This window comes from Macrobrachium rosenbergii, chromosome 11 (assembly GCF_040412425.1).
Source record: "Macrobrachium rosenbergii isolate ZJJX-2024 chromosome 11, ASM4041242v1, whole genome shotgun sequence".
Classification (NCBI taxonomy): domain Eukaryota; kingdom Metazoa; phylum Arthropoda; class Malacostraca; order Decapoda; family Palaemonidae; genus Macrobrachium; species Macrobrachium rosenbergii.
In genome coordinates this window covers 43,565,617-43,588,066 of record NC_089751.1, presented here as the reverse complement: position 1 = coordinate 43,588,066, position 22,450 = coordinate 43,565,617, and the positions used below count along the sequence as shown (strand labels likewise).

The window sequence follows — 22,450 nt, the reverse complement described above, 5'->3', positions numbered from 1 at the left end:
AAGTCACAGTATAAGATATATATATATATATATATATATATATATATATATATATATATATATATATGTGTATATATATGATGAAAATAAGAAGGCCCATAAAACACTATTTAAACGTTGAAACCATATATTTCAGGCACTTGTTTCTGTGCCCTTGTTCACTGGTAGAATATGGACAGGTGGAAAGTTACAATGGTATATATACAAAAACATGAAGGTGTGGCCTTAGGCCTCCGATGTTATGGAGGTGGCGTTTCTTAAGAAGGAGGAGAGTGACCAAATTCCTAGTGGTTTTGGCCTCATTAGCTCCCGTTTGGCGATGGATCTGGCGGTCGCGTTTCTTGGGTCACCTTCTTCAGGAGGAGTTTGACCCAAGAAACGCGACCGCCAGATCCATCGCCAAACGGGAGCTAATGAGGCCAAACCACTAGGAATTTGGTCACTCTCCTCCTTCTTAAGAAACGCCACCTCCATAACATCGGAGGTCTAAGGCCACACCTTCATGTTTTTGTATATATACCATTGTAACTTTCCACCTGTCCATATTCTACCAGTGAACAGGGGCACAGAAACAAGTGCCTGAAATATATGGTTTCAACGTTTAAATAGTGTTTTATGGGCCTTCTTATTTTCATATTACACTGTAGTATTACAGGAAAAGACATTCATATATATATATATATATATATATATATATATATATATATATATATATATATATATATATATATATATATATATATATATATATATATATATATATATATATATATATATATATATATATATATATATATATATATACACACACACACATATATATATATATATACATATATATATATATATATATATATATATATATATATATATATATAGAGAGAGAGAGAGAGAGAGAGAGAGAGAGAGAGAGAGAGAGAGAGAGAGAGAGAGAGAGAGATATGGATGAGTACACATTTTGACGAAATACAGAACCTAACGTTCCACAGTGTAAGGAAAAAAAGAAAAAAGTCACAATCTTGGCTAGACCAAAGTCCCAGGAAAGTCACAGTCAATTTAAGTACCATACACAAATTAATTTTATAAACTGAAAATTCATGCCTTGTCTACTGACAGCGTGAATTATACAATAAATATAACGGCATGATTTATGTAATAAACTTAGCGCGAATATGAACGAGACTTTCTCCAAGTCCGTAAGCGAAGTAAAGCTCTCTCTCTCTCTCTCTCTCTCTCTCTCTCTCTCTCTCTCTCTCTCTCTCTCTCTCTCTCTCTTAGAACCTGGGCTAAGCGACCAGAGGGTGGCAGAGCCGGCCAGCCATTCCACAAACAACTGGCAGGCAATCATGTCGTTTACAATGGCATAGTCTAAGAAGTGCTAATATCCTTGTCTAATGTATGTTGTTAACGCATTTGTTCCTGTATCAGTGTAAATTTCGTTTTATTCAGTTATTTGTAGATTGTTTATATCTCCTGTAAAGGTAAAAAAAAAAAGTCAAGCAAATGATGTGGATACAAAAACTTGAAGGTCATGTATTTTATTACAGGAACGTACTGAAACCAAGTCATTCACAAAAATTAAATATCTAACCCTATTCAAGGTAGTGAGAGAATGACACGCATTGGTAAGTAGTAAGTTAATTCATTTCCCCCTAGATTCGGCAACAGGAACCACATCACGCTCCTGTGGACCTGTACCCTTGATCTGGGGTAGGCACCCTAAGGCCAGAGAGCCATAGATTTTGACCAACTGGAGCTTAGGCGTCCATCGACGTAGCTTCACTTATCCCACGGTCTACAGAAAGACGCGGCCACACTCTTGGATCATGTATGATGCAATGGGCGTGACGTGTTTCACAATGATTCGTCGACTGCTTGCATTAGAATTGGTTATTTCGTCGCAGTTTCATTAATTTTTCACCCTTCACTGTTTCATGCTCGTAATTTTCGTTTTAAATATTCCTTACATATTTCTGATAGATCCAAAAGATTTGTCTTAAATTCAAGTGCAAGTCAACTGAGCTAAACCTGTGATTGGCATCTACGCTAAACTCAATAATTTTCTACCATTTAAATATTTTATTGGATGCCTCCTAAATTTCTGATTTTTCTCGTGACAGATCGGTTCCAACGTTCTCTCATTAATAAACCATCCGGCCGTAGAGACAACTACTGTAGAATGCCAACGGCTGTAGATCGATGAATATGAAATTCCCTAAACTAGTCGACCAAGCAAAATATTTATAAAAAAAAAAAAAAAAAAAGATCTCGCTGATAAACCCAGTCTTGCGCAATGCAAAAGTTTTCTGAAATAGCCGATGCAGTTTCGCCCATAAAGCAAAACACAAACCACCTCAGCGCTTCTGCTGAACGAACGACTTCTCTTGTCAAACAAACGACTGACGATGGCCTGTGTTTGAAACGCAAGCAAATGTCTTCGTCTGTTTAGCCTTCTCGAATTTTGGCTTCGTGTCATTTTGCACGGACTGCCCACTCACTGCACAAAGCACTAAAGATAACGTATCGCTAAGGGGAAGCTGAATTTAAAATAAATAATAATTTTCAAGGCTAGGTCTATTAGGGCTTGCACCAGCGCGGGTAATAATAATAATAATAATAATAATAATAATAATAATAATGGCTACGACCTGCTGCATATTGTAACTGTTATTTAAAAATTAATACAATCAACGATATAGTAGATTTTACCATCCCGTCATTTTTTTTTTTAACTAACTGAAAGCAATAGCGAGAGGGATACCATGGAGAGAAGCGGGAAACTTTCCACCGAGCGGAGAAGAGAACTCCTCGCAAAATACCCGACGTTTGCTCCTAAAATTGAAAGTGATCCCCCAGACCCAAATCCTGTTTACAGACGGAAGAAGATGACGAAAACGCAAAAGAGGGGAGCAAACCAAGAAGACAACAATCATGAAATTTAAAAATGAATATATGGAAGCAATAAATAAATGGCGATGTACCGCATACCCAACCGAACACATCGCCCAGCTTCATCATAACAAAACAGATTATCAGTCAGCCAACCACCCTCAAGAGACCAGTGGTTCCCCAAGGAGGTTGTGGGTCCCACAGCCCATCACCCTCCCCCGCCTCACACACAAGCTGCTCTCTACCATACCCACTCATCATGAAAACAGGCGGAGACATTAGCATAACTAATGAATTTAATTTCACTTAAAAATTAATATGAATAAAATTAAACAGTAAATTTCGTGAATATTAGGTGAATGATCATTGGGACCAAATAATTTTTTTCGTGAATGCGTCAACAGACCTCCACTATCTGATTACCGCCACACCGGTGGCACCACCAGACTTCGAATACCAAAACTTGAGCGTGTTCGAATCCAGTCACGGACACAGACTTCAAATTCACACAATTGAAAAAAATTAAATTGAAATGATTTAAAATATACTGGTCAATTCGACACATTAAAAAAAAATTACTAAGCTCAAGGTTCATCGTCATCAAAGTAACTCTATGCATTATAAATCAGTACGGATTGTATTCAATAAAGTTGCTGAGATACTTAATGCAAAAATAAGTAAAAAAAAAAGCAATAATGTTATACGCGACTACTTACAATTGATGTCACTGCGATCACCACACGATATGACTGCTATAGCCTCACTAATTACACACATTAGTCCTCTGTTGTTGATTGACCTGTGGCCTTACGCCAGCACGGGAATTTATGACCTCCAACTCAGAGAGAGTCCTGCCTCCGACCGAGGCCGCGGTCAAACCCACGGAAAAGCTTACACAGACTGCGAATACCACCACTGTTATCGCCGCGGCGTCTAAGATGTGACTGAGAGACTTGAGAGTCTTCTGAGTGAGTCAGACTGAGTCTGAGTGAAGCACTCTTTGCTGTGGACAAGGAAAGTAGCACATCATACATTTTTTCATAGAAGTTAATTTTGGGAAGTCTGAGTTATCCAGTTATATGAAATTATTCTGTCTTTGGCATAACAAAAGATTTAAAGCCTTTAGCACCTATACTATTTATCTGACGATATGATTAACATTACGAATAACATCAAGTTTTTCGGCTGGAATAGCATACATATCTTTACAGCACTGGAAGAGGTAGCATTCAGTGTTGTTAAAATTCAGAATTATGTAATGTTTTTTCTTGTGCGCGGAGATACATTAGGCGGGATCTCAATACAGGATTAGATAATTATTAGTTTTTTGTATTTGTGACTTTATATTGACTACAGCTCTTATTATTTCACCTTATAAGTGAGTGAATGACTGCATTAGTGCTGGTTTATGTACGCACTTTACAATCTTTTCAGTGGCAACGGTCATGCCACCAACTTTTGGGGAAAACAGAACTGAGGAACTCTAGACATAAACACGAGCAAGTATCGTCTAAATGTATAAAAACGTGAATTTTTGTACAATACCAGTGTCTTCTTTTCCTTCTAACATGCAGTCAGATATATATAATATATATATATATATATATATATATATATATATATATATATATATATATATATATATATATATATATATATATATATATATATATATATATATATATATATATATATATATATATATATATATATATATATATATATATATATATGTATATAAAACCCTGGATTTTTGTTTCAATCCAGGGTTTTTGCTTTGGCCTACAATGACTCTTTCAAATATACCTTAGTCTTTTTTTTTTTTTTTACCTTCATTCATTTGTTTTTTTTTTCTTTACATTGCTATTTCCAGCCTCCAACCAACTGTGATTAGGATAAAGAAGGATATCTTTTCGCGCATTTGGGGTTAACTAAGATAGCCACTGTCACTAAATATTAAAGGGTGTCACAGTCCGTCTTTTTTTGCAGTAAGCTACTGACTATAAACGGATTTTGTGATCAGACTATTGGTAACCTTAGAGATTTTTAATGATAGTTAAAAAAAAAGATTTAGGCAATATTAACAGTTTCAGCAGGGTCAAGCATAGAAACTTTCCAGAAATTGCTAACCTTCGAGGAATGTTCAAGCAGTATTGCTGAATTTCTTAGATATCGCACATTTCTCAGTAAAACAATAAATATTTTGAGAAACATTTTGTTAGGTCAGAGCATGAATGAAAAATGACTTAAACGTTGCCTAAAAGCATTCCTTGCTTATGTTTCAGACGTCTACAAAAAAGACATGCGGATATAAAATCGAACAGGAAGAATTGCACTAGTAAGATTTACATCTAGTTATACATTTAATTATGATTACAAAGAATTCAGTTTCCATTAATTATAGGAATTCAGTGCTTGTATTATCTCAAGCAGCCGTAGACGATAAGCAGTAACTCAAAAATAGTACTTGATTCAAATATAGACAGATAGACAGATAGATGGATAGATAGACATACCTAGAATATCTCTAGTTGAGAGAGATAGAGAGATAGCCAGACATACCTAGAATATATCTAGTTGGACAGTCCATGATTGCTTTGCCAATGATATTTCTGTTTATCCAGGCTTCGACCTGTTTTCGTTTATTTGCGGAGACCTTTTCATCTATGTTTACCCGCTGTTGACATTCATGAAGTCGCTGTTAATTTTTGACACAGACTTTTACGCAAATTTCGGGAGGGAAGGATACAAGAAATTTTAGACGATACTCATTCAGCTTAATAAGCAGATATAATTCTCTCTCTCTCTCTCTCTCTCTCTCTCTCTCTCTCTCTCTCTCTCTCTCTCTCATTGAAACAGATTCGATACGCCGCTGCTTCCAGGGTTTTCATTGTTGAGCATCCTTGTTAATGGTAGTTCAAAACTTGGATCGGAGACCGATGACAATAGGCAACAAGCATCACTGAATTGTTATTGCTTCACATTATTCTCTTTCATTCACCTGAATGAGTATCGTCTCAAATGTTTCTTATATTGTTTTGTGTTAAGAATAAACACGAATATCAATGGTCGATAAACTAAGAGGAAGTGGTCTCTGAGAATAAACAAGAGTAGACTGAAGCCTTTTAGACGAAATTATCGTTGTCAAGCGAAATATATATATATATATATATATATATATATATATATATATATATACATACATATACATATATATACATATATATATACATATATATATGCATGTATCTTCTTATATATGCTATATAAATGTGAATGTTCGTATGTTTGTGCGCTATAGAAATCCGAACCACTTGACCGATCGAGACAAAATTTGGCACGTGGCCATCTTGTTACCCGACTTAGATAGTAGGGTAAGTTTCAAACCCGTCCCTCAACCCCTCTCCCCCTTCCCCCTTACCTTTGTAACATGTGGTAAATAAACTCTACGGGTTAACTTACCTCATTTCATGTACTCGAGACCATAGAAATATATTGTTGAAAATGCTCTTCTTTCCTGTGAATATTAATTCTGTATCAAGGTTTCTGTTAAGGTTTAGTAGGGGTGTGTGTTTAGGTTTAGTGGGGATGTGTTTAGGTTTAGCAGGGGGTGTGTTAGGTGTAGTGGGGGTGTGTTTAGGTTTAGAGGGGGTGCATTTAGGTTTAGTGAGGGTGTATTTAGGTTTAGTTGGGTGTGTGTTTAGCTTTAGCAGTGGGCGTGTGTTTAGGTTTAGTGGGGGTTGCATTAAGGTTTAATGAGGGGTGTGTTTAGGTTTAGTGGCATTTAAGTTTAGTGAGGGGTGTGTTTACGTTTAGTGGAGTGAGTTTAGGTACAGTTAAGGTGCATTTAGGTTTAATGAGGGGTGTGTTTAGGTTTTGTGGGCGCTGTGTGTTTAGGTTTAGTGGAGGTGCATTTAGTTTTAGCGGGAGGGGTGTTTATGTTCAATGAGATTATATTCAGGTTTGGTGGGAGAGGTGTTTAGGTTTAGTGGTGGATGTGTTTAGGTTAGTGGGGGTGTATTTTGGTTTAGTGGGAGATGTAGCTAGGTTTAGTGGGGGTGTGTTTCGATTCAGGGGTGTTTAGGTTTAGTGGGGTGTGTTTAGGTTTAGTTGGGGGTGTGTTTAGGGTTAGCAGGGGTGTGTGTAGGTTTAGTGGGTGGTGTGTGTTTACGTTTAGTGAGGGGGTGTTTATGTTTAGTGGTCGGTGTGTTTAGGTTGAGTGGGGGTGTGTTCCCATCTAGTGGGGGTGTGTTTTGGTTTAGTGGGGTGTGCTAAGGTTTAGTGTGGGTGTTTCAGTAAAGTGGGGGATGTGTTTAGGTTTAGTCAGGGTGTGTTTAGCTTTAGCGGAAGGTGCATTTAATAGTAGTGTGAGGGGTGTTTAGGTTTAGTGGTGGATGTGTTTAGGTTGTTGGGTGTAGTTTTTGGTTTAGTGGTGGCGAGTTTAGTTTTTTTTGGGGAGATGTGGTTAGGTTTAGTGTGGGGGTGTATTTCATTTCAGGGGGTGTTTAGGTTTAGTGGGTGATGTGTGTTTACATTTAGTGGTGGTGTGTTTAGGTTTAGTGGTCAGTGTGTTTAGGTTTAGTGGGGGATGTGTTTAGGTTTATTGGGGGTGTGTTTTGGTTCAGTGGGGTGCGCTTAGGTTTAGTGAGGGTGTTTCAGTTAAGGGTGGTGTGTTTAGGTTTATTTGGGGTGTGTTTTGATTTAGGGGTTGTTCAGATTTAGTGGGGGTGTGTTTAGTTTTAGTAGTTGGGCTTGTGTTTAGGTTTAGTGGGGTGGTGCATTTAGGTTTAGTGAGGGGTGTGTTTAGGTTTAGTGGGGTGTATGTGTTTAGGTTTACTTGGGGTGAGTTTAGCTACAGTGGGGGTTCTTTTAAGTTTAGTGAGGGGTGTGTTCAGGTTTTGTGGGTGGTGTGTTTAGGTTTAATGTGGGTGTGTTTTGATTTAGGGGTTGTTCAGGTTTAGTGGGGGTGTGTTTAGATTTGGTGGGGGTGTGTTTAGTTTTAGTAGGTGGGCTTGTGTTTAGGTTTAGTGGGGTGGTGCATTTGGGTTTAGTGAGGGGTATGTTTAGGTTTAGTGGGTAGTGCATTTGGGTTTAGTGAGGGGTGTGTTTAGGTTTAGTGGGGTGGTGCATTTGGGTTTAGTGAGGGGTGTGTTTAGGTTTAATGGGGTGTAGTGTTTAGGTTTAGTGGGGGTGAGTTTAGCTACAGTGGGGGTGTGTTTAGGTTTAGTGGGGGTGTACTTAGGGTTAGTGGGGTGTTTATGTTTAGTGGAGGATGTATTTAGGTTTAGTGGGGGTGTGTTTAGGTTTAGTGGTGGTGTGTTTAGGTTAAGTGGGGGTGTGTTTCCATTCATGGGGGTGTTTAGGTTTAGTGGGGTGTGTTTCAATTCATGGCGGTGTTTAGGTTTAGTGGGGGTGTGATTAGGTTTAGTTGGGGTGTGTTTAGGTTTAGTGGGGTGCATTTAGGTTTAGTGGGTGGTGTGTGTTTATGTTTATTGGGGGGTGTGTTTAGGTTTGGTGGGATGGGTCTTTAGGTTTAGTGAACGGTGTATTTAGGTTCAGTGGGGGTTTGTTCTGGTTTAGTGGGGTTGTGTTCAGGTTTAGTCAGGCGGATGTGTTTAGGTTTAGTGGGCATGTATTTTTGTTTAGTGGGGGTGTCCTTAAGTTTAGTGGGCGTATTTCAGTTAATTGATGGGTGTGTTTAGGTTTAATGAGGGTTGTGTTTAGGTTTAGTGGGGTTGTGTTTAGGTATAGTTGGGCGAATGCATGTAGATTTAGTAGGCGTGTCCTTTTGTTTAGTGGGGGTGTGGTTAAGTTTAGTGGGGGCGTGTTACAGTTAAGTGGTGGGTGTGTTTAGGTTTAGTGGGGTTGTGTTTAGGTTTAGTGTGGGTGTGTTTTGATTTAGGGGGTGATTAGGTTTAGTGGGGGTGTGTTTAGGTTTAGTTGGGGGTGTTTCAGTTTAGCGGGGACATGTTAATCAAAACACCGGGTTGGTCAGCAAGTGTATATATAATTGTCTATCAGTCTATCAATCGGGCATTATTTATGATTCATTGGTTATCGTCTACGATTACTTGAGATAATACCAGCGTCAAATTCCTATAAATAAGTGTAAATGGATTTCAGATAAATGAAAGGAAATGCAGATCAGTGCTTTTAACTGATAATTATGTCTTATAGATATAAGAAACTGTATGACTATTCATCTTTCTTTGTCATCTTAATTCGGTGTTTAACTATGTTATGTAAATCTAACTAGCGCAATTCTTACTTGTCGATTTCATATTTGCATGTGTTCTTTTTGTAGACGTTTGATACATTACCAAGAATATTTATATAAGTGTTATTTAAGTTATTTTTCGTCCATGTCCTTATCTGGTAATGTGGTCACTATAATATTTAGCAGGGCAACTCGTTTCTTAATTTTTCCCTGCGCACGTAACTAAGTTATTAGTAATTTACCAGCTTATAGATCTTTTCTTCGTTTTAATGATTAACAAATCGTAAGAACATCCTTGAGTAATTAAACGAGTATGGTGCTTTGTGCAGAAGGACTACATTAGCAAAGTTGCGTGTGAAATGGGACGGTACAGAGGGATCCTTTCATCGCGCCTGAATTCACAGTCTTTCCGTTTTGCAAATTTAAGACTGAGCATCAGGGAATACTGAACGTGTTGTGAAACGAACCCCTCGCGTGAAACAAAATCCGGCCGATTCTGTTTCTTATTTGTATGCAGAACTCATCACATCTAATTATGATTTTCCCTTTCAACTCGGGCTGCTCTGTGCAAAGGGAATGCAAATGAAGTTCTTATATAAAGTATTTGTACTTTATATGAGATTTTGGTTATGTAAAATAGAAAGTAAAAGATAAGCAAACGGAGGAATATCTTATTTGTTATAGCATTTGGTTTTAAACTTTTAATACCGTAACTCTCTCTCCTTTTATTGCTTAATGCTATTTCAATCCTAGAAATGGAATAAAGGATCGTGGAGAGCTAATCGTGTGAATATTCATCACCACCGAAAAACTATGCTCGGTTTTCAAGTCTTTTTCAGTCATGAAATGAGAAGAGAGAGAGAGAGAGAGAGAGAGAGAGAGAGAGAGAGAGAGAGAGAGAGAGAATGTTCCTGACCATACACTAAATTTTCTTCTTCAAATTTAGTTTATAACCCACAACCTTAACTCTAACTTTCTTAAAGTAGTTAAAATATCGTGCCAGATGTGGCAGGCAGTGAGTCACAGCATATGATGAACGGGTCTTCTGAATCTTGGGGTTTGTGTCGCCGTTTTGTTTATATATTTTCATTAACTGAGAGAGCAAAACCGGATGTGAGTGAGAAGTGGAATGGTGGAGGGTACAAGATGAAGCAGTATTGACAATCGAATATAATGAGAAATCACTGACTGAGAAGAGTCTGGGAACGACTGTGAAAAGAGGAAGTTATGAATCTAAAAATTATAAGAAATGGATTAATAGTTAGTACGTACAGTCACTCAAAAATGTTTTGCAACATGTTCCAGAAGTTTTCATTCACTTAACAGTAATTTTTTCTTTTGATATTTACAAGGAAATGTAATTTTCTTATTCGACTTTGGTTGTTAATCATACGGTTAACAATATAAAAAAAGAATGGTGAGTGAAAAATTCATATTACGGAAAATGACGAAACGTTTTTAAAAATTTCACTTCAGATGATTGGGCAAAAGAGTCAAAGAAGAAACTATATTTCGAATCCAGATGAAAGCTTATTGACTAATAAAATAATATTGAATAATCATCAATGAAATTATATATAAATAAAGAAAGAATTCAACCATTAATGTTGTCAAAAACAAAAAAGAAAAAAACTCATACGTCGTATGTTATCGTGTGACTCCACATTCGGGCAGGAAAGTTAAACTAAACTGTCTCGTCACTTGCACCGATAAGATGGGCAACAGACTCAGCCTCACCACAATCATTAGCTTGCATAATACTAATGTCTCTATTGTAGATATTGCTCGGCAGCTTAGCATAAATAAAACAACCATGTATAGAGGGATACATCAACAGAGAGAACGAGGAAATATGATAAATTCATTGTAAAGAGTGGAGGACGACCCCATTGTTGCACTACTGTTAAGGATCATCATCGGATGATCACTGAAGGAGCTCCGCCTAACTTCCCTGACAACCGGTGTTGCTATAAAGAGAGAACATTGCGCTTTCCCTTCAAGTTGCTTCTCAAACCATCCGTAACAGGCTACATGAGACCAAGATATTATTTCATCATACTTCTGCCAAGAAACACTTCATATCAGCGAAACACAAAGAATAGAGGCTAGGGCTTGCGTTATAATATAATCCAGTGGCCAATGATTTCTGTAAGAGTCATCTTTTGCGATGAGGAGGAGACATTCTCCACTGATGAGGATGGGAGTCTTCTTCACTGCTGGCATTTAGCATTAACTAAATTAATGTTGAACTTCTTGCTAATTTTAATTCTTTAGAAACTTAGATAATAAGAAATACAAAAATAGGCTTTGTATATTCAGTTAACTTCATAAGGGGCATCAAAATGATAGGCCTAAGTAGCAATGAAAGAAGTGAGAAATTACACATGATAATGGCATTATATATATATATATGTGTGTGTGTGTGTTTGTGTGCGCAATTATACTCTGTGTATTACAAAAATAGACGTGAAATCTGTTAGTCTAGTTCAGTATATTTTATATTAAGTTTCACTGGTTCACAATATACATAGGATTAGTCGTTCAAAAATATGATTAATAATAATGTGCAAGCAAATCTTTACAAAAGTCGTATTTGTTGATGTTAATAAGACTAATAGTTCAACTTATAACAATCGTAGGCCTATGTCTATAAAGTTCACACATATGACGGAGATAAAACAACGATAGTGATGGCAGTTGGAGATGAAAATATTAAAACATAAGAACAGCGATGACCTCTGAAGTATTACAGTAACATCCTTTAATTAAGTAAAGTATGACAACAGTAAGCAGTATCAGAAAAAACCCTGTTTAAGGGAAACTGCAGGTGATTTCTCGGACCCACCACTAGTGTTCAGTTGTTTCATGCGCTTACAACTGAGTTGCTAAATAGCGCCAGATGTCGCTATTATAAACTGTTCGAAAAGTTTTGAAGTATGTTGCAAAACATTTTTGAGTCATTTTACATGTATTTGTTAAAAATGGGATCATTTGACTGTCCATTGAGAGCAAAGAAATAAGTACAGCAAAAGCGATAAAAACACCAATGGAACTGCTAACCCAGAGAGCGTCAGTATATGCAAAATTTATGTAATCTGCTTAAATTGCAAGAATTCCTACGAGTAGATTTGAAGAATATATTTATGCATACATAATTCAAATGAAACACCATTTAGCTTGATGCATGATTAGTTTGCAGTATACCACCGGAGAGAACATTTTTCATTTTATTGTTACTGTAAGCCTAAAATCAACATTATTTAGTAAATGACCATTACTGTGGACCGTTGTGGTGATGTATAAAAACGGGAAGGAACTATAACAAGTTAAGTTAAGTATACCTTAGTTTTACCAGACCACTGAGCTGATTAACAGCTCTCCTAGGGCTGGCCCAAAGGATTAGACTTATTTTACGTGGCTAAGAGCCAATTGGTTACTTAGCAACGGGACCTACAGCTTATTGTGGAATCCGAACATTATAGCGAGAAATGAATTTCTATCGCCAGAAATAAATTCCTCTAACTCTTCATCAGCCGGCCGCGGGAATTGAACTAAAACTTAAGTCTTGGGTTCCGAATGTTTGTGGATGTGGTGCGGAAGAGAGAAAATTTACGAGAGCTGCTTTGCTTACGGAGAAAAAACCGGATGTTTGGCACTTAATGAGCCATAAAGAATTGGCAGTATATGTATGCATTAACGGAGAGGGAAAACAGTGATTGTGTCGGGATAATGGCGTCTGGGCGGTAGTTGAAAGGGGTGGAGGTAGGGAAGGGGTAGCCTTAACAAAATCAGGAAGGCTATGAGGACAAGATAAAGCGTATTGATATGTTATTTTAAAATTCGTATGGAGAAGAGAGATTGTGGATGTAGAAAAAGTTGTAGTACTGAGAGGATACAGACATGAATGGAAAAGAATGAGAGAAAAAATGTGTTTATTTATTTATTTATTTATTTTTTTTTTTTTTGAGGATCTGAATGTGTTCGTGGATGGATTTTGTTTCAGGCCCTCCGTCAAACTATCGCTTTTATGTTTGTCCGGAGTATATTGTCCCAAAATCCTTTTGCTCTAAGTTGTTTAAAGCCAAGAGGTCCGCACTCAGCTCTTTATACTCTGCCACAACTTACCACACTTGCAGGCCACCCCTGTGTTGTCATAAGTCCAGATTATTCTAAAACCAGCCGACATACAAGGCTGATAAGTGGGAAAAACTTCTAAGTCTCCTACAGTGCTCTTGGTGTGCGAGCCCTTAACTGAATGCAAACCTTATTATACATTGAAACTTTCCAGCAAGAGAGCAAAATCATTTTAACACAAGTGCAACATCTTTAAATACATTTTTCGTCTGTTGGAGATATGCTAGACCTTGTGATCATTTGCTAAATGTGTATTCGTTAACCAAAGTAGATGCTAGTGTGGCTGATTAAAATAAGCAAGAAAAAGACACCATACACGTTAGATATGCCACCAGTGTTCACGGCATGAATGAGAATATCTATTCCTCAAAAGCCTCCCTTACACAATCACAATCAGTACGATAAACCTACGCAACCAACACCAAAAAAAAAAGCATAGTTTAAAGGAAAAAGTCTCTTGGTAAAAGATAAGAAATCAATTCTACATAAATTTAAGAAAATGAATCTCTTAATTGAAATTTCTGACATGAAGTTTATTGAATGTTTCAGGAACATGTTAATCAAATACTTGGAAAAAAAAACTCACATGGAATGGGCACCAAAGAAAATAGGTAACGGAAAGGGTAAATGGTAAAGGGAAATGAGAAAGGCTATGTGGGGAGGAGAGAGAGAAAGAGAGAGAGAGAGAGATGACCAAAATCAAGTCGTAATTGAATGAAATATTACCTTTCCTGAGTTTTCAATTTAATGTAATGAGAACAAGTTATTTATAAATCGAAAGGCATTAAAGACAATAAAGTAAATCTCTTCCTTTGATGCTGACGTCATCGAGAATATTTAAGAGGATAATGAAGGGACGTGCAAGGTGGATAAGAGGGGGAAGGAAGCACAAAGAGGACGGGGAACGGGAAAATTTAAAATTTGTTCTCATTCAAGCAAAGCCGTCTTGCAATAGCTGCAAGCATATTGTGGACATTGAATGAAGAAGAAACGTGGAATCAAAAACTCCTTTCATGCAAGGGTTTTTTATTAGGTTTTTCAAATGTTAAGTATTTGATGTGAATTTCGAGAGCGCTGTTTATCGTCTTCATTTTGTATTGTGAAGTTCAGGGTAATGACTTTGTCATATTTTTTTTTATCCAAACTAGAGTTCAAGGCTAGCGTTGTTTTGCTGAGCAACATTCGTGAATCTTAGACCTTTAAATATTTTGCTTTTTCTCTTTAGTTTTATTATAAATATAACACCTTTTTAATTCTCTTGACGGATTTATACGGATTTTCATAAACAATCTGAAGATATCGATGGCTGAGAGAGAGAGAGAGAGAGAGAGAGAGAGAGAGAGAGAGAGAGAGAGAGAGAGAGAGAGAGAGAGAGACACCAACTGTTATACATATATATATATATAAAGAAATATAATATATAATATATATATATATATATATATATAATATATATATATATATATATATATATATATATATATATATATATATATATATATATATATATATATATATATATATATTGTATATATCTTCTTCTTCATATATATATATATATATATATATATATATATATATATATATATATATATATATATATATATATATATACATATACATATACATATACATATACATAAAACACTTTCCCAAAAGGAGCTGGTGTACAACCGCAGATTTACATTTCACGAATTTCCAAAATACAGCCCCTTCAGTGGCTCCTTACGGGATAAAGGAACTTCACTGGGGGACATCTAAACTAGCAGAAGGGTACATTCAGGCCCTTCAAAATAATCACGACAGACCCAGGCGTACGAAAGATCAAACACACCTTTCAAGCGCTAGGCCGAATCGTATCATCCAGAAATACTGGACTATAATTAAGCACTGCGTGGGAGCAAAATTCACCCTCGTGGAAACTCTCATTTTTAAAGTATATTTACCAGCATCGTGAATCGTCAAAAGACATATGAAGCGAGTGAGGGGTGGATGAATGGGGTGGGAGAAGAAATTTTTTTTTTTTTAATGAAAGAAGACGAATGAAGCGGGGGAGAGAATATTAAAAAAAGTAAAAGCAATGGAATTCTCTTCTCTTGAAGGATTACGAGTTTGAGCAGGAGTAGGAAGGTATAAGCCAGGACCCACTAGGTCTTAATGGGTCCTGGTATAAGGAGAATAACGTGGGCACTAAATACCTCGCCGTGGGTATGCCTGCCGTCAAGAAAACTTGAGAAGGATGAGAGGCGGGATTAAAATTTTGGTGGAGGGTTATGGCGGGAGAAAGAGCCAAAGGTGAAGAGGGAACTGTCAAGAAGAGTTAACAACAAATAAAAACTTCGTTAATCAAGTTCCCCATCGTGAAATAATTAATTGAAATGAGCTTCGAAAGACGAAGATGCGCTCAGTCCAGAAAAAAAAGAATGAAATTTTTAATGTAGATTTCAGGATTGGATTTATGTCATATTTTTGTTTATTTAATTAGGTATTTAGGATAATTTGTTATCACTGTGGAACTCACGGCTATATATATATATATATATATATATATATATATATATATATATATATATATATATATATATATATATATATATATATATATATATATATATATATATATATACATATAACTATAATCACTTTTGTACATAATTCATTTATCACACATTACCACAGGTGAAAAATAAGAGATGGGGTGTAGGTCCTGACCAGTTTCGACTTTATTTTCAAGCCATTGACGAAGGACTGATACAGAGTATTAGAAATCACAAATATATATACTACAGGAACAGCACTGACGAACATACACAACCGTTAGAGACTACATATCCACCCACAGGCCGGTGTCAAGGTAGGAGTGGCCTTCAAAACTCATTTGGCTAAAAATCACAGTATACTCTCAGGGGACAAAACTGATAAACATAACGACCATAGGCGACAACAGATCCACACTGACAGGTGTCAGGAAGGCGGAGTTTGGAAAAGTCATAAGCACTGCTGCCCCTGTACTGTGTTTACAAATATGATAATCTTATTTTCATACATCTCTACGGCTACCTTAAAATTTAAACAATTTACAAATTTCTTTTGATATTAAAGGATCAAGTTTATAGATCCCTTGACTGATATTCATATGGCTGTAACTGTCTTTCATAAAGCTAGATTCAATGATATTTCTTTCCAGTGTGTTGTTAGAAAATACAATCCATTTTGCCCCTTCCCTATTGATAGCATGATTGTTCTCACTAACATGTACAAAAACACCACTGTTCCCTTGTGCATATCTCACACATTGCTTATGCTGTTCTGTTCTCTTTTCCAGTGCTTTACCCGTTTGGCCAATATAAAAGTTGTCGCAAGACCTGCAAGGAATTTTATATACACAGTACTAAAGTACTGTCAGGGGAGTTCTTGATAAGTATATGTTTCATTGTTTTATTGTTCTTAAATGTGACATTAACACTAAAATTGTACTGCCTTATATAATAATAATATGAAAGATATCCTCCATCTTCTCAAGAATTTTGGTGTTAATGTCTCATTTAAGAAGAAAAAAACAGTGAAACATCTACTAATCAAGAACTCCCCTGACAGTACTAAAGGGTGTGTATATAAAATTCCTTGTAAGTCTTGTGACAACTTTTATATTGGCCAAACGGGTAAAGCACTGGAAAAGAGAATATAACAGCATAAGCAATGTGTGAGATATGCATAAGGGAACAGTAGTATTTTTGTACATGTTAGTGAGAACAATCGTGCAATCAATTGGGAAGGGCCAAAAAGGATTGTATATTCTAATAACACACTGGAAAGGAATATCATTGAATCTAGCTTTATAAAAGGAAGTTACATCCATAATATGAATATCAGTCAAGGGATGTATAAACTTGATCCTTTAATATCAAAATAAATTTGTAAATTGTTTAAATTTTAAGGTAGATCGTAGAGATGTATGAAAATAAGATTATCATATTTGTAAACACAGTACAGGGGCAGCAGTGCTTATGACTTTTCCAAACTCCTCCTCCCTGACACCTGTCAGGTGTGGATCTGTTGTCGCCTATGGTTGGTATGTTTATCAGTATTGTCCCCTGAGAGTATATTGTGATTTTTAGCCAAATGAATTTTGAAGGCCACTCCTACCTTGACACCGGCCTGTGGGTTGATATGTAGCCTCTAACGGTTGTGTATGTTCATCAGTACTGTTCCTGGCTATATATTTGTGACTTCTAATGTATCATCCTTCGTCAATGGCTTGAAAATAAATTGAAAACCGATCAGGACCTACACCCCGTCCCTTATTTTTCACTGTGGTATATATATATATATATATATATATATATATATATATATATATATATATACACACACACACACACACACACACATATTGTGAATATTTTCCTGTAATACTACAGTGTAATATGAAAATAAGAAGGCCCATAAACACTATTTAAACGTTGAAACCATATATTTCAGGCACTTGTTTCTGTGCCTGTTCACTGGTAGAATATGGACAGGTGGAAAGTTACAATGGTATATATACAAAAACATGAAGGTGTGGCCTTAGGCCTCCGATGTTAAGGAGGTGGCGTTTCTTAAGTTGACTTCCTAGTGGTTTTTGGCCTCACGATGGATCTGGCGGTCGCGTTTCTTGGGTCATCTTCTTCAAAAGGGTGCGAGGATTAAAGGTGTCAACGGCCTGAAAATTCAAGATTCCAGCATCTTTCTTTTGAAACTGAAAACCAACTCCGCCCCACTCAGTTACCCTGCAATATGTAAGGAAAATTCCCGAACTCTCCGAAGCGTAACATACTGATCTTTTGTGCTCTATTTTTCACTCTGCCTCGATCTCGCCTCATAAATGTATTAACGTATGTATCTTTGTAAGATTCCCTTTTGTTTACATTTATGTATATAACGAGGTAGACTCCCCGATGGATATAAATCCATCATATAATTTTATATAACAAGAAATACAGGTTGTCATTAACTGTAAATGTGTCATGAGTTGGTTTTCATTGAGCTACCGTATAATATATATATATATATATATATATATATATATATATATATATATATATATATATATATATATATATATATATATAAAACGCACACACACACACACACATATATATATACATATATATATATATATACACACACACACACACATATATATATATATATATATATATATATATATATATATATATATATATATATATATATATATATATATATCTATATATATATATATTGCATAAGTTATTGAATGCTGTTGCTGTTTTATCCAAAATGGCCTGCTCACAAAAAAAAAGAATATTATGGCTAAGATGTTGATTTTTCCCTTAATTCTCCTTTTTGTTTTCGTGAATTATTTGAAGCATTGCAATACCGTGCGTTCCGAGTTACAGCTCAGGCTTTCCTGACTTTAAAACATCATATGCACAGATTTTTTTTATATAATAAATCGGCTTAGAAAATATGAGTTACTCAATAAAACTCGGTTGTTATTGTTTCCTGCAAAATAAAATTATACTTACATCACAAAAAGCCAGCAGTTTTTAAGTGAAACTCGTAAAGTAGTTTTTTATTTGTAATTAATGGCATACGGAGCAAGAAAGTAACAGCAAGAGGTAGGGCCTTGTACATTGCATTTGTGTTTCAAGTTGCCATTAGAACCATACTCATTATAAACATCTCAGTTTTAAAGCAATTTCATTGTACGTAGCATGATACAGATTTAATACTTGATGCCTGCCATGTGCTTCTTAATCCTGCTCATTTTTTTTTCACTTAATGGCATTTTCCGTATGAGTACAAGTGTTTTTTCTTGTTTTGAACTTTTTAACTCCAAGCACATTTCCTCTTCAAATCTAGATTACTTCTCGTTCTGCATCTCCTGTATTTCTCTTATGTTCGTCTCACTACATCGGTGAAGCTCTAAACGTTTCCCTTTTTAAGAAGTGATTAGTGTCTTGCGGCCATAAAATTGACTCAACTTTGCCAGATACACATAACCTACACGTCATAGGATAACGCTAGTGAAAAGTATAGCTTAATTTGTTTCATAGTTCATACTTTATTAATTTCGAGTCAAAATATTTCTTTGTTCTATACCTCAGCCATTTATATTGAACAGGATAATAGAAAATGAATGGCGAAGAAATGTTTTGTTAACTCTTACACTGGTATCAAAAATGTAACTTACAAACGCTTAGAATATCAGAATAACTGGCTTACCTATATAACCCTAATTGTTAGATAATATATATTTTATTTTACGTTCCCATTCTGTCGTAGAGTGGTATAAAGTTACGGTAGCAATTTGCATGTGACTTTAATTGCAATATAATTGGTTTATGAATATATATATTTTGGTCGTATGTCAAACAACTAAAACGCACCAAGGGAACTTTATAATCAAACAGAATTCTTAAGGCAGATGCAGTATCATCACTGACAATACTTATTCAGAATGAGTATGCGCTTGCATGCACACACCTCCCCACACACAGGTTCCTAGTTGTGATTATGGAACCCCGGTTCGTTTCCCACTACCGGACATCGTAATTTCTTCATATTTCTTGCACTTGGATGTTAAGGCTTTGTAGTGACAAGTGTATCCAAAGAAGCGCGAAGAATTCGAGAAGTTCAGAGGGCAATGTGGCTATCAAAATCACACACACGCACACACACACACACACACACACACACACACACACACTATATATATATATATATATATATATATATATATATATATATATATATATATCAGCAATAGAAGAGTTCCGTGGAACTCGGAGACGATAATAAATATTAAAACCAGGGCTTGAATGAAGAGCATCTTCATTAGTTGTGACTAGTTTCGGAGATTTATATTCCTCCATCATCGCCCAGTCTATAAATGAATATACGTTACATTTAAAATCAGTGAAATAATAAAGTAAAATAAAATTAAGTTTATAAGATATAATAACCTAAACACGCAGCAAGATACAAACACACAATGATTGTTGTCAAAATGGGTAGAAATTAAAAGACTAAGATTTCTGCTTTATTAGACTTTTAATTTCTACTCATTTTGACAACAAATTGTATTTGTATCGGTATATTTTAAGGTTTTGCTGAGTGTTTGACTTATTATAAATAGCGATGCGTAATTTTACTTTAATTTATTGCTTCATTAATTTTAAAAGTAATATATATTCCATTATAGATTGCCCGATGACGGAGGAATGTAAATCTTCGAAACTAGTTGGAATGTCAAGATGCTCTTCATGCAAGCTCTGGTTTTAATATTTGTTTTATATATATACATACATACATACATACATACATACATACATACATACATACATACATACATACATATATATATATATATATATATATATATATATATATATTATATATATATATATATATATATATATATATATATAAATATTTATATATATATATATATATATATATATATATATATATATATATATATATATATATATATATATATATATATATATATTCATATATATTATATATGAACCATTATGCTAAGCGCATTTTAAACATCTTGTCTATTTATATGATGTAGTCCTAAGAGATAAGCCTTACTTTTAAAATCTATTTCAAAACGGAATTTTCTACGCGAAGTTGAGAGTAAGAAAGGAAAGGCAAATAAGCGTAGTTTTAATTAATCTCATGTAGATAATTACCTTGACAGCAAAGCCGCTTTTAGAGTACAAAGATGTATATTTTAGCCTTGGTTTTTAACAAAAACATAGATTACACTTGAAAGATATTATGAAGCAAGGAGTACAGTAGATTACTTCTAAACTAATCTCGTGAAGTGATCGTGCTGCTCGCGTGTCCATTTCCTTCGTTTGGAGTGAGGGTCTCTTCCAGGCTAGAAGAAAATCCTTCATCATGACTAGCGGAAAAACGAGAATCATTGCCTACTGAAGTGAAAGGGTCATATGAAATACAGAAAGAATGGCAGTGGTTCGCGAGAGGATGATTGTAGGTTGTAGTGGTGCTTCCAGAAGTACCTGAAGACGCATCAGATGAGGGGAAAGGGTCATCATAGTTAAGAGTAAAGGATGAAGGACTGTTCATAGTACCATAAGATAAATGACCATCAGATGGTGTTGTTAGGAGAGTAAGAGAATTATCATTAGCAATGGACTCTTTATGTACAGCTGGGAGGTTTCTGGCAGGTGTGAGAAACAGAGCGCGTGAAGTTCTGGAAGTTCTGTCCTTCGTGGATTTGTGATATTTGGCATGCTCTTCTGCCAGACATAATACTTCTTCCACTGGTATCGTACTCAGCTCGTTCTCGTGGAAAGTATCATATCCAGGGGGCACGTGATGTGAAAAGGCTTTGAATGCTCGTGCAGAATCAAAGTTTAAAATATTCCGTAACCTCCGTCTTCTTTCGTTTCTACTGTCTAGAAGTAACTCCTGTAAGGAAACAATAGTATAGTTGGTAAATTGCAGGAAGCACAGACAGTCGGATTTAATTTTGACAACGGATATTGTTCCTAACATGTAAATATATAACATCAGTAGTTTAGTTATTGTTTTTCTTGGCTAGATAATATTATTTAAATTCCCAAACATATATGCAAGAAATGCATATGATTCTGTGTAAATAATCCTCTCCTACTCTCGCTGCAAGCGCCGTATACTAGCCACATCTGACCCAGTATGTAAATGGTAGTTGTGCTGAAAGGGGTCGTGAAAAAGAGAGATGTAGGTGCAAGTTTGCAGAATTAGAAAGGTCGTGAATTGACTGTGAAGGGGCTGATGTTTGTTGATCATACAGCTGTAGTTAGTGATAGAAAAGAGAAAATGCAAACACTGATAAAAGTTTGTAAGTATGTAACCGGAGAAAGCGGGAAAAGAATTTTAGTTTAGTAAGAGTTAGGTGATGGGAGTATGAAGCGGGAAGGATGGAGCAAAGGAATGCATGGATTCATGAAACTAGTTATAAAAAAAAAAAAAAAGTGCATTTATGGGAATGAAAGAGCTGAAACGCTGATAAACGACCTAGGTGCAGCGAATATGTAAAAATATGCTTCAGCGTGTTTTAAGGAAGTTAGGTTGGTGGGAGATAGAAACGGATGTGGTGAAATGGAATGGCCGGAATGTCAAAGAGAAAAAGTAAGTATAAAATAAAGGTGCGGAAAAACACAT

The 22,450-nt window shown here is 35.7% G+C and overlaps 2 protein-coding genes across 3 annotated transcripts in view; both read right to left on the bottom strand.

The window, feature by feature from the left end:
• Positions 1 to 3,835, bottom strand: part of LOC136843381 (uncharacterized) — a 54,397-nt gene extending 50,562 nt beyond the window's left edge. Inside the window, exon 1 of the mRNA XM_067111731.1 lies at positions 3,606 to 3,835. The gene's annotated coding sequence lies outside the window, so the exon portion shown is untranslated. The remainder of the gene's footprint in view (positions 1 to 3,605) is intronic.
• Positions 3,836 to 20,930: 17,095 nt separating this feature from the next.
• Positions 20,931 to 22,450, bottom strand: part of LOC136843380 (uncharacterized) — a 20,832-nt gene continuing 19,312 nt past the window's right edge. For both annotated transcript variants that reach the window (XM_067111729.1, XM_067111728.1), the window contains exon 2: positions 20,931 to 21,715. In XM_067111729.1, coding sequence (XP_066967830.1) covers positions 21,092 to 21,715 — 624 coding nt within the window. In that variant the 3' untranslated portion in view covers positions 20,931 to 21,091. The remainder of the gene's footprint in view (positions 21,716 to 22,450) is intronic.